We start from the raw sequence: 18,633 nt of genomic DNA on the forward strand, positions 1-18,633 counted from the left end.
TTGTCCTTCTGTTGACATTCTCATGACTAGGTGACTAAGCTGGTAGTTGTAATTAATGCTTATACTTGCCATACAGGAAAATCGCCCAAACCATTCCTCACAGGTCTTTTTGGGTAATATGTTATGTCAGTGGCAAATGTATTGAGGCGGTAGAATAACAGTGTAGCCTATGGCTCATATCTTTTAATCAGAATGATAAAATTCAGGAGATTAAAAGCAATAGATAATTATCCTTCACTATTTTAATTGCTTTTGCCACTAATTACAGATCATCTTTTCTGGCCTTCTCCCTGTTGTCTCTTATAATCATGACTAATGGTTCTGTGTTGTGTGGAATGCGGTCTATAAAAGGTACTCTGCGTCAGAGCCTATTAATTCGTCACTGATTGTGTCAGAGAATCAAAAGGGCCTCCGCCCCGTTGCCCTGAAACCTCTGAATGTTGACGCTTCGTGTCTAGGCTACTTTGTTGTCGTAGCACTGACAAAAAAGAGAAGAAAGAAAAGCCAGACAAGCTCTGATGACATCACAAGTCACACCACTGCAAAAGACGCACGTTCCTGACTCAAGGTTCAGGAAAAACAAGTATGTAGACATTCTATTCACCTCCCTCCCTCTCTCCTTATCTCCTTCCCCTTTTTCTTTCTTCCTCTTTCTTCTCTGTTACGTTCATCTCTATTCTGGCCATCAGTGAGTTGAGAAGCTTCACTTTTTTCAATCCTGTCTCTTTGCCTGCTGCTTTGTTGGATCTTTGGACCGGATAATGGGAGATTCTGTTCCTTTCAGTGAGCTGAACGAGAGGCTGAGGCCACGGTTCACAGCCATGGAGCGTCTCTGCACCTCTCTCAGCACGCTGGAGGACAGACAGCAGGGTTCTCTCAGGAGCAGCGACTCGACCCCACGACCTACAGTTCTGCCTCTGAAACCAGAACAACCACAGGTCCTCTTCACACAGACAGCCATAGAGCCAGAGGAACCAGAAGAGGACGTGGACCAGGGCCACGAGCAGGAAGAGACTGTTGATTTTCCATATCTGTACGAGGAAGGGAACAGTGATGACCTGCTGACCTTAATCGACCAGTGTTTAACGCCCGCTCTGAGTGAAGAGGACACAAACAGTGTGAATGATCACCAGGGGCTGGCTGTGGTACAGGAGAATGACGGCTCCTCTTTGGATGGGGATGGTGGCAGTTCAACCCTGACAGGGACAGGGGCAGAACACCCGTCCTGGAGGAACTATGTGGACGGAACCCTGCCGGACCTGATCAGGAGTGGCAGACCGCTCAGCAGGCGCAGGACGCTGGGACCCATCTCAGATACAGTATGTCAACAGAGTGTATATTGTGTGATTCTCATGAGAGATTGTCGTTTGTTGTCCGTTTCAGCCTCCCTGCACATAAGCAATCATTAACTTTGTGGCCTTCAGAGTTATGGATTGCATTGTGAACAGTGTGTCAGATAATCCCTGGGTAACATTTGGAGTATCAAATTTAGAAATGTCAACAATTGGTCTGAATTTGCATGACAAAAAAGAAATAAAATAAAGAGGGATTCTTTATGAAGCACAGAGGACAGCCAGCTTAGTGTGAGATAAAAAACAAAACGAAAAACATTTGAACACAGTCATGCTTTATCACATGATGATGACAGGACCTGATTTGTGATTATGAGCCGTAAACTAGGAGCTGTTGGAATCATGATTTGACTCATCTGTGCATAACTTTTAATGTTTTACAGTGAGTCATCTTGTGTGTTTCTGTGTGTGGTCTTTGTCTCATCTGTGGTACAGTACATCGAGGTGTTGATTCTGTCAATATGAGCTCTGCCAAAGTCATCAGTTTCCCTCAGGAATCTAGATTAGCAAGGTTTCTATTTACACTTTGTTAAAATGTCATGATGATGCAGTGGTTTCCGCGTGTCTGCAGGTTTCAGTGGCTGTTTATAACCAAAGGATATTAAATTTCATCTTCAGTTGTCATGATACAGCATTTGTGGATCTGTCTATGCAGCTAAAGGAGGTGCGCAGAGAAGTGGAGCTGTCTCGGAGACGCAGTCTGAAGCTGAAGTCCCAGGTGGACAGACTGCAGGAGGGCAGAGACGGACATGGATGGAGCAAACACCGGGAGAGGGTACAATACAAACACTGAACATATCGTTTTATTATTCTCATGACACTTTAATTTGCATTGCTACATTCATTCTCAACTCCTACCCCACCCCTCACCACTGCATGCCTAACTGTAAACCCCAATAACTCTTCATCAAAAAGCCTAATTCGTATTTCGCTCTGCACTTGTGGAACCACGTTGCTTGCCAAAAATTACAGATTTTCTAGTGAAAACTTTGAGTTTTTCACTTGAAAATCAATAAGCCAAAGTATAAATTAGTCTAAGCCCCAACTGTAAAGTAAGGACCAGCAAATTATCAAAACTTTCCAGTTCTTCCCCATGTTTGTAGGACTAGATGATCAGGAGTACACGCACGCATGCACGTACACACACAGCAAATAACAGGAATATATGCCTCTAGTACAAAGACATGTTTGAACAACTTTAACACTGGCATCCTTATTTTGGGTCTATCATTTTAGGTGAAAATGTAAAATAAAATAAAAATAAATTGGCTTTATCTTTGAAAATAACCAATCCACAAGCACACGAGGTGGGCATATAGGTTAATGGCAAAGTAAAATATTGTTTTAAACTAAACTAAACTGTCTGTTTCCAGGTGACAGAGGAGGTTCTGTCTATTCTGCGGCTGCTGCTCCCTCTGACAGAACCAGAGTCATCTGCAGCTGACCCCTCTAGTCAGGACAGCAGCCTGGACACTGCTCTCAGTCAGCTGCAGGCGGTAGCCCGCAAGCTGGCCATCAGCCACACTGAGCAGGTCAGCACCGGGCCTACAAACAAAACACAGAGAAACTGTATTCAAGTATGAACATACAATGTAAATATGAAAGGGACACGGTTGCATATTGAATTCAAATACAGTTAATTATGTCAAGTGACTTGGTGGATAGGAGTGGTGAGTAGAAGAAAATGAACACAATATACCTAGTCAATGATTTATGTGTGACTGTTTAATAAGTAACCCTGTATAACGATAGTGAACTTGAGTCTATCAAACAATTTAGCTACATACATACCACATACTGTATATACATACACTATGCACCACAAATTCAGAATAAGACATGGGACACTGAGAGAGAGAAAGAGAGAGAGAGAGAGAGAAGGAGAAAGAGAGGGAGAGGAGAGGCAGAGAGAGAGAGAGGGGGGGCCTTAATCTTATCCCTGAGGTGAACCTGATCAGCAACTCTGGTATTTAAAGTCAGAAAGGCTACAGTATGTGGCCTTACCAGTTCAGGAGTGACAGAGAACAAAGGAGCTCAGTCTTTGTTTTCATGCCAGAAAACAGACGCTTACTCACAGAGAGATATACGTGCATACTCAGTTCTGAGCAGTGGTGTAAAGTAACTAAGTACATGTACTCAAGTACTGTACTTAAGTATAATTTTGAGGTATTTTTACTTTACTGGAGTATTTACAATTGTCAGTACTTTTACTTCTACTCCACTACATCTCACAGGCAAATATTGTACTTTTACTCCACTACAATTATTTGAAAACTTTAGTTACTAGTTACTTTGCATATATAAATTATGACATTATAAAACATACATTAACCACTTTAGCCCTATTTTATACCTAGGCTATTTGAAAATAGCCGATCTACAAGCTCACAACGCGTCGCAGAGCGACGCGTTGTGAGCTTGTAGATCTGCTATTTTCAAGCATTTAGTACTTTTGCTTTTGGTACTTTAAGTACATTTTGATACCAATGCTTTTGTACTTTTACTCAAGTAAATTTTGAATTCTGGACTTTTACTTGTAACAGAGTACTTTTACATCGCTGTAATGATACTTTTACTTAAGTAAAACATTTCAGTACTTTTTCCACCACTGGTTCTGAGTCCTTTGTTTTCTTCAGGATGTCAGGTCTGGAGGCCGAGCAGGACATAGAGGAGAGGACAGTGTCATTCTACAGCAGGCGCTATGGGACCGAGATGAGGCCATAGAGAAGTGAGTCACTACCTTTACTCACTATAGGCCTACTTCCAATTTAAGCGACCCACACATTTAGATATAGAGGAAGTGGGACAGATGACCTACTGCAGAGATGGATCTATTTTGAGGGATGCGTCATGTTTTCTGTGGTGCTGTACAGGAAGAAGGCGATGGAGGCTGAACTCCTGCGCAGTAAGACAGAGCTGATGATGTTGAACAACCAGCTCCTGGAGGCCGTGCAGAGACGTCTGGAGCTCACTCTGGAACTGGAAGCCTGGAAGGTAAGACAAGAAAGACCCACACTTGGATGAGTTACAACACAAAGAGGAAACAGCCATTACACTGCAAAATCCTCAGTGTTAAACCTGCAATCCATAACGTTCATGTTCTAACCCGGGATTCGAACCTGGGTCTCATGCACAAGAGACCAAATTTCTACTTTGACAATATGACATCCCTCCTTGGTCAGGGGAGATATTGCGCTATGAGCTTCAGGCAGTGTCCTACCTGACATGAGGATCTAAATTTCTCAATTAAAGTTTACAGAGAGACCACCTCCAACCATTTAGGCCTACAGATGTACTAGTTATATTGCATTAACATCTAGGATTGGTTAAAATAACAAAAACATTTTGGTAGTTCTTTATTTGCCCAGGGTAGTAACTGAGCACAAGTGCTCATTTTCAGCAACAGCCTGCAGATGTTTCCTGCCAGTCCGGGGAATCAAACCCAAACCGGCAACCTTCCGGTAACAAGTGTTCATCTCCTCTAACCTTTAGGCCACCACTGCCTTTTTGAATTCTGTAATATAATTCTGAGAATGTACAAATCTGTGTTAGTTATATTGGTTAAATCAGGCTAAGAATGCATTCAATGGCATGTGGGGTTTAAAGGTTAAAAGCTCTCTTGAGCAAGTTCATTATCTTTGTATGCTATAGCATCACCTAGTGGACAGTGGAGTGTACACTCGACTTTACCCAAAAAGTGCCCTTTCCTGCTCTGAACAACGTGCCATGTCTGTGAGGTGCTAGTTAGTCTAATGTGTAATGTGTAATGAAAGAACACACTGGAATTTAGTTTGAGAGAGACAAAGCGAGGGAACCATCAGGGTAGGGCTTGCGTCCAGAACAAAAACAAACAAATAAACAGACACATAAAGGCATGAACAACCAAATAAAAGACAGTGAGGTAGATGGGTGGGCAAGGAACAGATGGAATATTGTCTAGCATATGGCACTCAGCTAAAGGAAGGGTACTGCTCTGGAAAAATGAGCTCTTTCTAATTGGGACCAGTATTAATTAGACATGGTTTAACAACACACACACATACACACACACACACGCGCGCGCGCGCGCGCGCGCACACACACACAGGATGTGCTTATACCCGCTGTGTTTTTTTCAGTCATTACTCTCCGCTGTTCTATTATGGTTGTTAAGCCTCAGTCCAATGAGGTCATCTACTGAGTGACTAGTGCACCATGTGGTGTAAACAGGAAGTAGACTGCAGCTTACTGAACTCCTCCATTGATCCAACCCCCCATACACACACATGCGCGCATACGTGTATGTAATTTAAATTGTAGAATGTTTGTGCCCAGTATAGCCATGATAACTATCGTTTAACCAATTCAAACCTAATGTCCCTAATCTGGGGCGAATACTTTAGCAAAAAATTGCAGATATACAAACTCACAATGCATCGCTACGGGACACGTTGTGAGCTTGTAGATCGGTTATTTTCGGTGAAGAGATTTGGTCTTGAGGGAAACAGGGAGTGGGCCAAGTACAGAGCCCTGGGGGACCCCAGTCAACTACCTACAGTTTATATAGGGTTTAAGTAGTTAACATGACTACTCCTGCTGGTGCCTGGTCCTCATTATCCCTACATTGTTACTAATATACACTGCTCAAAATAATTAAGGGAACACTTTGATCCCTTAATTCTTTTGTGCAGTTTTTGTTAGCAGTATGTACACAGTTCATGAAAACTCTAAATAATTAAGGGATCAAAGTGTTCCCTACATTTCTTTGAGCAGTATACATTGTACAATACTTCCTCAATATTAAGCAATGAGCTTTGTCTGTTATCCATGTACATTCTACTGTCTGAATAGCCTATGTATGCCCAAAATAGGGTCGCCGGGTTCAAAGTGGTTTGATGCACGTATTTTGGGCAATTTTCAAACAATTTAAACAAAATAGTAGATCTACACGCTCCCAATCGCCTATTTTCGCACAAAGTATATAGGGCTCAAGTGGTTAAATACTCCTTCTGTTGAGTTGTCACAGTGCCAGAAGTAAAAATATATATGTATAAAAAATCCCCTGTATGAGTATCACACTTGGCAATACATTTCTGTTGGCCACTCTCTGATGACCTGTGTGTTCTCTGACGTTTGGGTCATCTCAGGAGGACGTCCAACTGATCCTCCAGCAGCAGCTCCAGAGTCAGCAGCGGGCTGAGGCTGAGGCTGAGCACGCCCAGAAGAAGTCTTCCCGCCTGGGCCTGCTGAGGAGGAACAACAAACAACCTCCCATACAGAGGCCTGTCACCTTCCCTGTCCCCGCTCCCGCATCAGGCATCAACCAGGTCTTCATCAACAAACCTGCTTCTTCGATTTATAAATCAGCTCCGTCCCCGGGTGTCACTGTGACCGCCGCTGCCGCCACCCCGCCCCAGCGTAACTGGAGGGACAGGCTGAAGAGAGGTAAGACGGGACGACAGAGCGACCAGGATGCGGTGGGACAGCCATCAGTGTGGAGCAGGGAGGAAGCTTTCCATAATGTATCACTGGACTGATATGCTGGTACAATGCCTCTTCACTTCATTGTCTACGGTGTATTCACGGGAACAACAATGACTTTTTACTGTGACTACTAGCACGATGCTGCTTGTGCTGTGTAAATGCACAATTATACAGTTTTCATTTGATCTATTTTTAGATTTATTGTCAATATGGCAGTGTAGAAAGAAAAGAAGGGCAGAGAGAGGAGACAGGATAAGATTGTCTGCTATATGCCTTAATTGTACTATACTTGTAGAAGAGATGTGCAAGACAAGACGGAGGTTGGATTCGAACCCACGTCTTCGTGCTCATAAGGAGCATAATGGTTTGTGCAATAACTGGCTTTATTTTGTGTTCCTGTGTGGAATTAAAGGCATTATGACAAAAGGTTGTTCAGTGAAGTGTCAGGATATCATGACAATGATCCTTCATTGTTTTCACTTCTGTTATTTAACATGATGTATGAGGTAACAGTTATGATATAATGTGCTGCTCCACTGAGTTTATAATGCATTATGACCAGCATAAACTTTGTAAGTTATGCGTAATTTTAAACATTTATAAGTCATAATGCCTCATAAGTGCATTATAAATGTGGTTATAACGCATTATAAACCCAACCTTAATATAAAGTCTTATAGTGTATTACAACTAAAATATGTTCTTCAGACAAGCACTCAATGAGAACAGGTTTGACGTAGGGCACAAATCGGATGAGGTGTGATGTACACGCACACACACCAAATGACAATCAGAGCCTCACTAAATGAATGAAGTATACAGGGAAGTTGAGTGAAACAAACAAGTAAATTATTTTCCAGAGGCACTGAGGACACGGCTTGTGATTGGCTTACATGGGGGTAAGGGAGCACTCGGCTTGCCAGTTTGGACGACGCGCAAGTCTGTGTTTACTATGCCTAACCCCAACCTTAACCTCACAATAAGCTATGACTAAACCTAACTTCACAACAAACTATGGCTCTGGCTTGTTTTCATCCCAGTACATCTGTGGATACTCTCGATTACCCAAATTCTGGTAGATGATCAAACATATCACATAGGATATGGAAAACTAAATGATCAGCAAAGATAAAGGTCTATCTCTAGATAGAGGAAAAAAGTTACTGTAAAGATCCTTTAGGGACATTTTGGGGGGGGGGGGACATTTACATGCATAGAACAGAGATGATTTTTTGAGGATTTAAGCCACACCATGAGACATGTGTACAGGGACTTTAAATCTTCCATTTTATTAGGTATCAGTAATAGATTTGACATTTTCAATATACTGTATATCTAAACAAGTCACTCAAGTATGTCTCACACACACACACTTAGAAATCATAATGTATATACTATATGCCATTATCTAGAATAAATCATTTACTGTCAATTTAAAAAAAAAATGTCTGAAAGCTCTTAAACACACAGAACAACAATTTCACAACTGTGGACAAAAGAGAAAAGGCATGCTCATAGTAAAGTACATTACACACTCAGATTATTGTCTTCAATTAAATTTTGATGTGGGTATAAATAAATTCAAATTTTGATGTAACCAACTCTGTGGTACCCTTTGACACATTCTTGACCAACAGCAAGGCAGCGGATACTGAGCCACATCTTGTATTCATACAAATGCAACCTCCCCACATCCCTCTGCCATTGTGCAATGAAAGACAAACTGACCAGCGGTCAGTGCTTGAGACAGATACAGCGAGAGGGCTTTCCCGCATCGTTCCAAAAAAGGGATACTGCACTTAAAACAAGGGGAAGTTACACATCACTCACATCTGATATACAGTATAAGTCTTTCAGACCTGGCTTTCACATACCTTGATGACACACCGAACTCAACATTAAACGCCATAAAATGATATCTAGCAGAAATCTAGCAAAGATTCCCGACGAAACAATTCACGTAGATCTGGCAACCCAGCTGCCAATCTCAATTCTGCTGGCTGTCTTTAACCATATCCACACAGTAGACATTTTGCTCTTCCTTCGTACTCAGGTGGCGAGAAACCTCACCATCTAGTATTAAGCAAGAGTAAAATGGCCATTGTGTGAATAATGTCCATTGTAAACTGTTACCAAGTTTAACCAAGATAACATGGAAAGTCTACATGAGAGGCACATACATTATATACAGTACATCACACCCTGCTTAAATATGGCAGTGTCATTGTTCCACTGTAATTTTCCAACATATATGATGATTATACAATATTAAGTATTACAGCGTATTTTTGTTACATACCCATACAGTCTTGCTCTTACTGTACATTGCCTACACAATTTAAGTGGTGTACAAGTAATGTATCCAAGCTAAAGTTTTCTTTTTCAATAAAAACACAGTAGATTCACACAGCCACACATACTCAGACAAGACAGCAATACAGACATGGCTGCTTACCAGCCAGACAGAAGCGGATGTAGAGTATTAAGAGAACAGAAGAAGTAGAATTAGAGTTGAAACCTGGGAGATTCAGGAGGCAGCTTGATAATACTATATTGAGGAGTTATGGTTAGCTCTTCTTGTTGTTAGCATAAAAAAATATCCATGACGTCAAGTATCGAAAGAGTAATGGAGAAATAGATATCTACAACTTGACCTGTGGCACAAATACAGAGAGGAGACGCGGGGAAAAATGTGTCAAATCTCAGACCAAAACACTAAAGGCCTTTGCAGACAGGGTGCGATTTTTCGCACGGAAAAAACGGACAATATCATTTTTTTAAATGAACACATGGTTCTCAATGACCTCATGCACACCGGCTCCGAATTTACCGTGCGGCGATGCGTTTTTTTTTCAATCGAACCCAGTTCGATTTGTGTGTCTTTTCGCATGCGGTAAAAACTGATTGACTAATCGCACACTGTCTGCAAAGGCCTTAAATATGCCACTATAATGAAAACAAAATGGTTTGCAGCAACTGTGCTCACAAAGTTTGTATTGCGGCCTCTCTACAGAACTAGAGGTGTCTATGAAAAAGAAGAATTTTTGCTTAACATTCCACATTCCTGTTTCCTGTTCGTAAAGCTTCGTTTCTCTACTTGTTTTTCTTAGAGTTCACTGCAGTTTTGTTTTATATACTGTATATATAATTTCTTGGCAAGTTCCTCAGTAACACACCCCTTCAATATACTTGGCCAAAAGCCACTTTTCTACAAAGATGACAAAACTGTTTGACATAGGAAATAGTATTGTGCAAGCGAGAGGTTCTTTGGATTAGTAAGTGGTCCAATACAATCTCCCCTCATGTTAAAACAAAAATATTTTCTTTTATAGGATCTAATCACTTACCTACTCAAATGGTAAACCTACAGTATTTAACCATGTATAACTCTACAAACGGAATGAACTTCCAATACTACATGTCTAAGTGGAAATAATAAGAAACGTCCTAAACATCTAAGGCTACTTACTACCCTTGAGAACATTAAAAGGGTCAGTTCTGACCGCATGGACAGGGTACGTTTGGTCCAGGATTAGCGAGTATTAGCACTGTCAACGAGCTCCACCTCATCATTGTCGAAGCTGCTTGAGTGGGTGTGACTGCCACCCACGTCCACAACGCGAGCTCTGCAACTTGATGCCAAGGGAGTTCAGCAGGGGGTGGGTTGAGGGTGTGGGGGTGACGACTAGGAATGCAGAAAGGATATGATGGAGCTGATGAAGTCTAAGGGTTTGTCTGCATGGATCCAATGGCTGGCGTCTGGGATGTACTGGATGTCAGCGTAAGGGAACAAACGCTGGATTTCTGGGTAGTCGTCCGAGCTGCAGCAGACGGCAACATGCAGAGCAAGACAGAGGAGGAAAAGGCAGTGAGAGTTGTAGCATCAGAGGCACAGAATCACCGTTGGACAACAATAGAGGGCACATTTATCTGAGCTTAACCATCACAAATTCACTCTAATATTCACTTGCTTTGAGTTTAAGCCCTGATCTGAGTTTCGGTGCATGTCGTTTTGTAAGTATATACTTAACCAATTAAACTCCAATCTGGGAACCCATTGGAGAAAAAAAGGGGGTTCTTCCTTTTTTTCCCCTTTGAAGTCGCAGAGCTCTGAATCTGTCTTGAGAGATAACTCAAACCCTATATATGCACACACACACACGACAAAATTGTACGACAAATGGTGAAAATAGCCAATCTACAAGCTCACAATGAGTCACAACGCGACATGTGAGCGCGTAGATGTGGTATTTTTAAAAAATGCCAGTTTTTGCAGAATGTTCACCTATTTCTGCCGAATGTTGGCCTATTATGACATACCAAAAAATAGAGAGACATGGTTAAGCTTGAACCCTAGCATCCCAATTATGGGGCTATCCTGGAGCCCACAACGCGATTCGTTGTGATGTGTTGTGAACTTGTAGATCAGCTATTTTCGGCAAAGATATTTAGTGTAGAGCGAAAACAGGAGGGGCATAGTATAGAGCCCTTAGGAATACGGTCAACTAAGTACAGGGTTTAAGTGGTTAAAGCACAGAGTTCTATTCTAGATTCTCCCCTTTATTGCAAGCAATTCTATCTACATAATGTTACAAGCTGCTATAACAACACAATTTCCACTGAGGAAATTGAGCAAACAGAGTAAAGTTGAACTGTATCATGTTTCTTATTTTAGGATTACTCACCAGACAACGCGGTCTGATAAACCAAGGAACATTTTCCTTAATCCATTTAGACCTGAGGCCGATTCTACAAATGTCTTCAAAATCCTAACAGTTTTCTGAAAAACTATTGTTGCTATTTCAGTGGTTCTCAAACTTTTTCATGTGAAGGACCCCCCAAAATGACATGTATTTGGCCACGGACCCCCAACTTAAAATATTTTGTTCCAGGGACCCCCAGAAACAAAGATTTGACAAATGTTCGCTTAAAACATATGTATATATTTAAAGATTTGCACAAAGTTTCCAGATTTTTCAAAAATAGCAGATCTACAAGCTCGTAGCGTGGCACATGAGCTTGTATATCTGCTATTTTTGAACAGCCAAAGACCTCTAAAATGACACAGACGCGTTCCCGGATTGAATAGGTTAACAACACCAACTTGTGGTGTCCATAGTACAGTACCTGATGTACGCCGAGCTGGCTCCGCCCAGGAAGAGCGTGGGACCATCGTAGGTCGTGTCCACGCTGGGGAAGCTCATGATGTCATCGAGGTGCTCCGAGATGGCTTGCAGGTTGACTCTCCAGGTGTAGTGACCATTATGCACCACCAGGTTGGTCAACAGGAACTGACGCACCGAGTGCTCCTGAGGAAGGAAACGGTGACGTTATGATCAAACTCGTGATTGTATCAAATCCTCCTGGACTCCTAAAACCATGGAGTGAGACTCCCATCATGTTCTGAACAGTGAATATGATTTTTTTTTACCATCCAATAGGACAGTGGTTCTCAACCAGTGGTCCGGGGTCCACCAGTGGTCCTTGAGGGGGTTCCAGGTGGAGAGTTGGTAACCAAATGGACCCTTGAGAGTGTAAAAAATGAAACCAAATGGACTCACGGGTCCATTTGGTTTAATTTTTTACACTCTCAAGCGTTAAATGATTGTTAAACATCTGCATTACTTACTAAATAATTGTTATTTTGATTAACGCTTGGCTGTTATCTCTCCTATTGGTACCAACATCAATTGTGGACAAAATCAAAATCTCATCCAACAACAACAAAATATTCTAAGTCTTGGGTCTGAGAGTCTAAATCTCATCAAACGGTGGTCCGTGGCTCAAATGCCGAATACATAATGGACCTTGGTATGAAAAGGGTTGAAAACCACTGCAATAGGAGATACAAAGTTCCAACATTTGAAAAAGTTAGATTGAAGCACTCAGTTGCATCAGTTACTCAGTGCATCAGTTGAGCCTAAGTCAGATTGAATTTGGAGCTTAAACGCAGACTAACCAGACTAAATGTACGTTGAAGGACCACATCCTCTAATGTGATTGTAATATCATGTGATTGTATGAGATTGTAATATTATGGAATGTTATTATAAATGTATGTATTCATTTGTGTATTGCTTCGGCATACAGTGCTGCTGATGATGCAAGACATTCTGGATCAGTCCGACAATAAAGTATCATCATCCCTTTACAACACCTAAAGGCCTCTACACTAACAGACCAATCGGTCTTGTCCTGAAACAACTGTGACCATGTTGGGAGATCAGATCAGGTGATGTCTTGTCTTAAAAAATGGCTCCAAAGACAGACTAGGCTGGTTTGATATTAACAATATAATCGTCGCAGGACGATTATGAGATTCCTACGATGTCTAATTCCGTTATCGCCGATTATGTTTAATAGTGCAAATATATGTTTCCATTTAGTTTGGCCGCGAGGACATGATTTTTTATGTGTGAAAAATCGCGAGTATAGGAATATAAATGTTGAACAAGCCTAGCACAGACTACAGGCGACAATCAGTTGATGATGCTGTTCTGCACCTGAGTGAGAGGAGATACCTCTCCTTACCATGGTGCTCACATAATTCAAATAATTATATCATGTATAGTTACCAGTATACAATAATAAACAACCGCGTGCACACATACAAATGCTATAATAACGGGCAAAAATAATAGTGAAACCAGCCATATTAGTTAAGGGTTATGGCTTTAATTTAGGTTCATTTTCCGGGTTATGGCTTTAATTTAGCTTAGGTTTTTGATAAGAGGAACTTCTTACAGCGTGTCTGAGGAAAAGACGCACCTCGTCGAGTAATCTGGCCAGTGGCCATCGACGTCCTGAAACTAGATGTTAGGTGTTTGGCGAGTGGAAATACCTCTTCATTTTCACTGGTTTTAAGCTTTTGTGTGGGAGTCCACATTGGCGCTGATCATTTTCATAACATGGCAGGTGATATAGAAACTCCTGCTGGTTTGTAAGCGTCTGTGCTTCACTTTTTCACTTGCGTGGGTGTGTAGTAGCTACTTTTAGATGGATGTTACTGTACTATTATAGCGATTCCTAAGGAGAACGGGCTCTCCATCCACCGTCCCAAGCGCTGATAGCCAGCCACAGGTCCAAGTTGTAGCAACAGAGTAAACAATGTTACAACTTTCACTGTTGTCATAATTATGAAAGTTTCTTAACTTTCAAGTGAAGTTTATATGGGGAAAGGTAGGAGTCTTGCCTGCTGCGCTGAACCAACGTGGTCTGTCACAGACAGTCTCAGCGTGACCAAACACACACACACACACACACACACACACACACACACACACACACACACACACACACACACACACACACACACACACACACACACACACACACACACACACACACACACACACACACACACACACACACACACACACACACACACACACACACACACACACACACACACACACACACACACACACACACACACACACACACACGCGCGACCGAGCGTGCACTACCCAGACTCATTGGATGGTAGCAATGAAATTCATATTGCTGTGTGGAGTGCATGCCCTCAAACTTTATTGTTGATTGATCATGCGTGACGTGATGAAAGCATTTGTTTTCACATCGGTAGGTCAGGAAATGAGTCTTCATTAGATTATTACTCAGTACATTTCTAGAGGAAAAAATTCAAACAACATTCGAATGGCAATTTCAGCATTCGAACATTATACATTCTTTTCATATTTGAATTATATTCAACTCCGGAATTTGACAGCACTAGTTAGTTCATTGCAACTTTTTCTCATGCGAACAAAACAGACTCCTGTATCATAAAGGACGGGTACACACACCTACTTTTATCCATTTCAGATCTTACTTACAGGTTTACTAAAAGCTAAAATAAAAACGAAGAGCACAAGAAGAATCCTGACCTTGACCAGCGAGCGTAACTGGTCCTCGGCCATTCGTCTGGCAGTGGAGCGAGGGATGTCACTGGAGATCTTCATGTTTTGCATGGCTCTGATGTAGTAGTGGAAGTTTGTGCGGGAGGTGGTCTGAGCCGGACTGATGTCCACCACCACCAATCTCTCCACAAGACTCGGCTGAGGATGGAGGTGGAATGGGGTGAGAGTCGGGATAGGAAGGGACAAAAGGAAACAAGTGAGTGAGGGCGAGGCGAGAACAAAAGCAAAGCACGGTGGCAAAGTTTAGGCGACCTCTGCCCATGACACTGCTGGCATCATGATAAATTCATGGTGACATTTCAGCCTCGTCTACCTGTGTGAGGGCCGTCGTCATGGCTACTTTGCCTCCCATGCTGTGGCCAATCAGGACGCACTTGTCGATGTGCAGCTGGGCCAGCAGGTGTTTCAAGTCGTTGGTCATCGCCTCGTAGGTCAGCACGGGGCTGTGTGTGCTGTTGCCGTGGTTACGGGCATCTACGGTCAGCACCTAACTGGACAAAGGACAGTTAGAACACTTGGGATGGGGGGAAAGGAGGAACACACTAGCAAGTGATCTGTTAATCACTTGCTAGCAGCCAAAGTGATGGTCATTCAACACCATTTATAGGGACACATACCAGCAGAGATGCTAATGGTAAATGTCCGATTTGTAGGGCTGACCTGATGACCTTTTCTCAAGCTTCAGATATTCGAAAACTTGTTCTAAATTAATTAGCCAATAAAAACAAATCACGTTTTTTTGCGGGTAGATTTTCTTCATAGAGATCAGTAGTTTATCAGTAGGTACAGAAAGTCGTGTCCCGAGAGCCAATCACTTTGTCGTGACTGGTTAAAACTAGGAAATGTCAACTTAAACAATTACTGTAGTAACGTTGTTAAAAAAACAACTTTTGTGAAGGAGGCCGATGCACACCTCAAAGGTTGGCGACAAACCCGACAATTGTCTGTCCTGATGAAGGTCTAACGACCGAAACGTTGAATAAAGAGCTACATTTTTTTTGCAAGTTTCTGACAATGTGCGGGTCCTCTTCTTTGATCTAACCATCAGAGATCTCCTCCTAAATTGTAAAAAAACAACAACATTGTTCTTGTGAAGTAGTTTTGTACACAAGATGAAGAAGTAGTATTTATAAATCTATCACAATGTCCATATGGAGACAAGCTTAGTGCAAACTGACCTTGCAATACCTCACGGGCAAATTGAAATAGCTATTTTTATAAATACATAACCTATAAACTTATTCACAAGAACAATGTTGTTTTAAGATTTGTTTTTAAACACACATGGATTATCAACTACACTACGTTCAGTGAATCTCCTCATTACACATTATCACAATGTTCTTGTGAAGCAGTTTTATTCATAGAGGTGAAAGATTAATAAAGATCATTTAGGTCCATTTGGCCAAAGGGGACAACTACCCTGGCCTGCACAGTAACTGCTGCACATTACTATCTGAAACACGCACAAGCTGCAGACGGCAGATTTAAACGAGAAAATATTGGCAATTTCTTTCTAGCTAAGACATAATTTAATAGCACAGGAACTTCCTGTCACTTTCTCAGGATTGTGTCCAGGCACTGAGTCAGAGACTATTATATTGTGCACTTGTGGCAGTGTACAATATTCATTGCACACTGATGGCGCATTGCATATCTGTAAGAAGAATAGAAGCCACACACTCACATGCTCCAAACCCCCCCCCCCAAAAAAAAAACCCAAACCAAACAAACTCTGACCTGACAAAGAGCCCATGCTCGAAATGTGATAAAAATGTATCGGGCGTGTGAGGGTTCTATTGATGTGCGTATTCTATCAGTCTTGCATATCTGTGACAGAGAGCAATGTATGTCTCACTTTAAGAACTTCAGATTCATTCAAGATTCAACATTTTTGTTACATCTCATGAGTACATGGGATGCGTTCGGAAATATAGCACTGAGCGCACTGGCCAATGCAAACTAATAGGCGAGTGCGCTCCCGGTGCGCATTTCCGAAGTCCGAACGCACCCATATGAGATGTAGTATTTAATACTAACATTTTTTATTTAATTATTATCATTAATATAGTAGGTGCGTGACGGGTTCTATTTGTGATTGAGTAGTTGCCTCTATGTGTGGGTGTAGTAGGCAGACAGGCAAAAGGTCCTGAGCAAAGTCCTGAGTCACAGGGGGTGACTCGTTTTTTTTTTTGGCAACTACTGCCCTTGGTCTTGTTAATAAACCTGAGTGCCTGGGGGAAGTAGCTTTAGTTTTTGGAGCCAACTGCCCTTGGTCTTGAGGAAAGGAAAGCTAATTATTACACATGTTGCTAATGCAGGTTTAAAGTGAAAGTCTTGCATTTTCCCCCCCTGCATTACCTTCCTGCCTGTGCGCTGCACCAGGGACTTGGCTATTGAATGGAAGTTAGACTTGCTGCCAAATAGGCCATGGAGAAAGACAAGTGGGGTGCTGTCTCCTTTCCCATCGCCATCGAAGACATCGTAGGTCAGGTTGACCGGGCTGAAAAAGATACACTTCATGAGTTATCTTCTCATCTGAGATAGAGGTTTGTGGTTCAAAAGGTCATCATTGAGAAAATGAGACATTTCAATACAGGGAACTAACAGTAGGGATGATTGCCACAGACCTCCAAGGCGTGGCAGGGTGGCCTCCTTATGTGACTAAGTTAGGAAATATGTCTACCATCCTGTCACTAACTCACCATCTATTGATCCACAAATGTGCAAATATACAAACTACAAACTAAACAATCTGCCTGTGCCATTTCTCCTCTTGGGTCCCCTGCTATCACAAATAACTGCATTTAATATGATGTGGTCTACTGGTGTAGTTTACACATCACCACTCACTGGCAAAGCAGGTCAATAATCACCAGATACATAGATGTGTAACTATTTTCTCAGATCGTCTAGTAGGCCCTACACTGATTTATTTTTGAGAATGTCCATTTGTAACTCAGAGTTGAACAAAATGTAACGAAATGGACCCGTAATGGTGCATTGTTTACCTTTGTACAACTCTCAAGAGTTAAATTGACGAACTAAAAGTAACCGTGTACAGATGTAAGACAGTCCAACTAGATGGAGGCTCTGGTGGTTCTTTGCTAACTACAATAGCAGGGAGCTGAAAGTCATTTGAACGGCGTTTAAAAGGTAACGGTTCACATGGACCTGGACGCCCCAGTCCAAGCAAAAAAAAACAACGCAGACTCAATACAGTGATTCGTTATAGATCTCCAAAGCGTCCCCGGATTTAAACCATAATGAATCATCCGTGGATCATTGACTTAGAGATCTGCGAGCCGGGAGGACGCTAGTGCATTAGCAGAGAGAGCATGAAGCTCCTAGAGGACACACAACGCTACCTGGATGATGAGCCGCACATGTCCCGATGCGCTGCCGTTACAAAACATGCGGCCGTCCGCCCGCTCAACAGTCCTCTCTGAATGATGCGATGGAAAACACTCATGGCCAGAAGTTTAGCACGATTATCGGAGGTTGAAAACGAGCATATGGATTTAAATCCGACCCATTTACAGCAGTCAATCAGTGAGAGTAGTGGAATTACGAAAGGAAGGAGCTCTGTGGTTGTGCCTGCCTTCACACAGCTGATAGTGCGTGATGACGTAGCGTATGCTGACGCATACGTTCCCAAGCCCCCAGAACCGCGGTAGAACAGTGAAGCTGCCGTCGCCTGGTGGTCAAATCTGAGATTGAAACATTTTCGCATTTTAAATGCTACTGCGCATGCTTCTATCGTCTGAAACGCTAGTGCGCCTGCTCTTTTGGCTCCAATATTGGAGCCAATCCAGAAATTAGAGGTACTTTCTTGTGCTTCATGCGCTTGTGAACAACTTTCAAGTTTCATTGAAAATAATTGGTGGGGGCGGAGCAGT

The 18,633-nt window shown here is 42.2% G+C and overlaps 2 protein-coding genes across 2 annotated transcripts; one reads left to right on the forward strand and one right to left on the reverse strand.

Annotated features, from left to right (window-relative positions):
• Positions 1–645: 645 nt before the first annotated feature.
• bicdl2l (bicaudal-D-related protein 2-like) lies at positions 646–7,241 on the forward strand. Its single transcript, XM_080436285.1, has 6 exons — positions 646–1,319; positions 2,008–2,127; positions 2,726–2,884; positions 3,989–4,080; positions 4,226–4,346; positions 6,479–7,241. Exons 1-6 carry the CDS (start codon positions 762–764, stop codon positions 6,866–6,868), a joined length of 1,440 nt encoding a protein of 479 aa, XP_080292411.1. The 5' UTR covers positions 646–761; the 3' UTR covers positions 6,869–7,241.
• An 838-nt stretch (positions 7,242–8,079) lies between these two features.
• abhd11 (abhydrolase domain containing 11) lies at positions 8,080–18,330 on the reverse strand. The gene is made up of 6 exons (XM_080436288.1): positions 18,103–18,330; positions 17,096–17,237; positions 15,048–15,221; positions 14,702–14,872; positions 11,943–12,124; positions 8,080–10,636 (listed from the first exon to the last, which is right to left on the reverse strand). The coding sequence occupies exons 1-6, from the start codon at positions 18,204–18,206 to the stop codon at positions 10,501–10,503; spliced, it is 909 nt and encodes a 302-aa protein (XP_080292414.1). The 5' UTR covers positions 18,207–18,330; the 3' UTR covers positions 8,080–10,500.
• Between the last annotated feature and the right edge of the window lie 303 nt (positions 18,331–18,633).

This window comes from Gymnoscopelus braueri (genome assembly GCF_963280865.1).
Source record: "Gymnoscopelus braueri genome assembly, chromosome: 8".
Classification (NCBI taxonomy): domain Eukaryota; kingdom Metazoa; phylum Chordata; class Actinopteri; order Myctophiformes; family Myctophidae; genus Gymnoscopelus; species Gymnoscopelus braueri.

Bases quoted from the DNA above. Each gene is read 5' to 3' on its own strand.
- bicdl2l (XM_080436285.1), top strand. From the start codon at position 762: ATGGGAGATTCTGTTCCTTTCAGTGAGCTGAACGAGAGGCTGAGGCCA. The intron at 4,081-4,225 runs GTGAGTCACTAC...GGTGCTGTACAG, and splicing joins CGAGATGAGGCCATAGAGAA to GAAGAAGGCGATGGAGGCTG. The intron at 4,347-6,478 runs GTAAGACAAGAA...GGGTCATCTCAG, and splicing joins TGGAACTGGAAGCCTGGAAG to GAGGACGTCCAACTGATCCT.
- abhd11 (XM_080436288.1), bottom strand. From the start codon at position 18,206: ATGAGTGTTTTCCATCGCATCATTCAGAGAGGACTGTTGAGCGGGCGG. The intron at 17,238-18,102 runs GTAGCGTTGTGT...TATCTTTTTCAG, and splicing joins ATGTGCGGCTCATCATCCAG to CCCGGTCAACCTGACCTACG. The intron at 10,637-11,942 runs GTACTGTACTAT...CGTCTGCTGCAG, and splicing joins GCCAGCTCGGCGTACATCAG to CTCGGACGACTACCCAGAAA.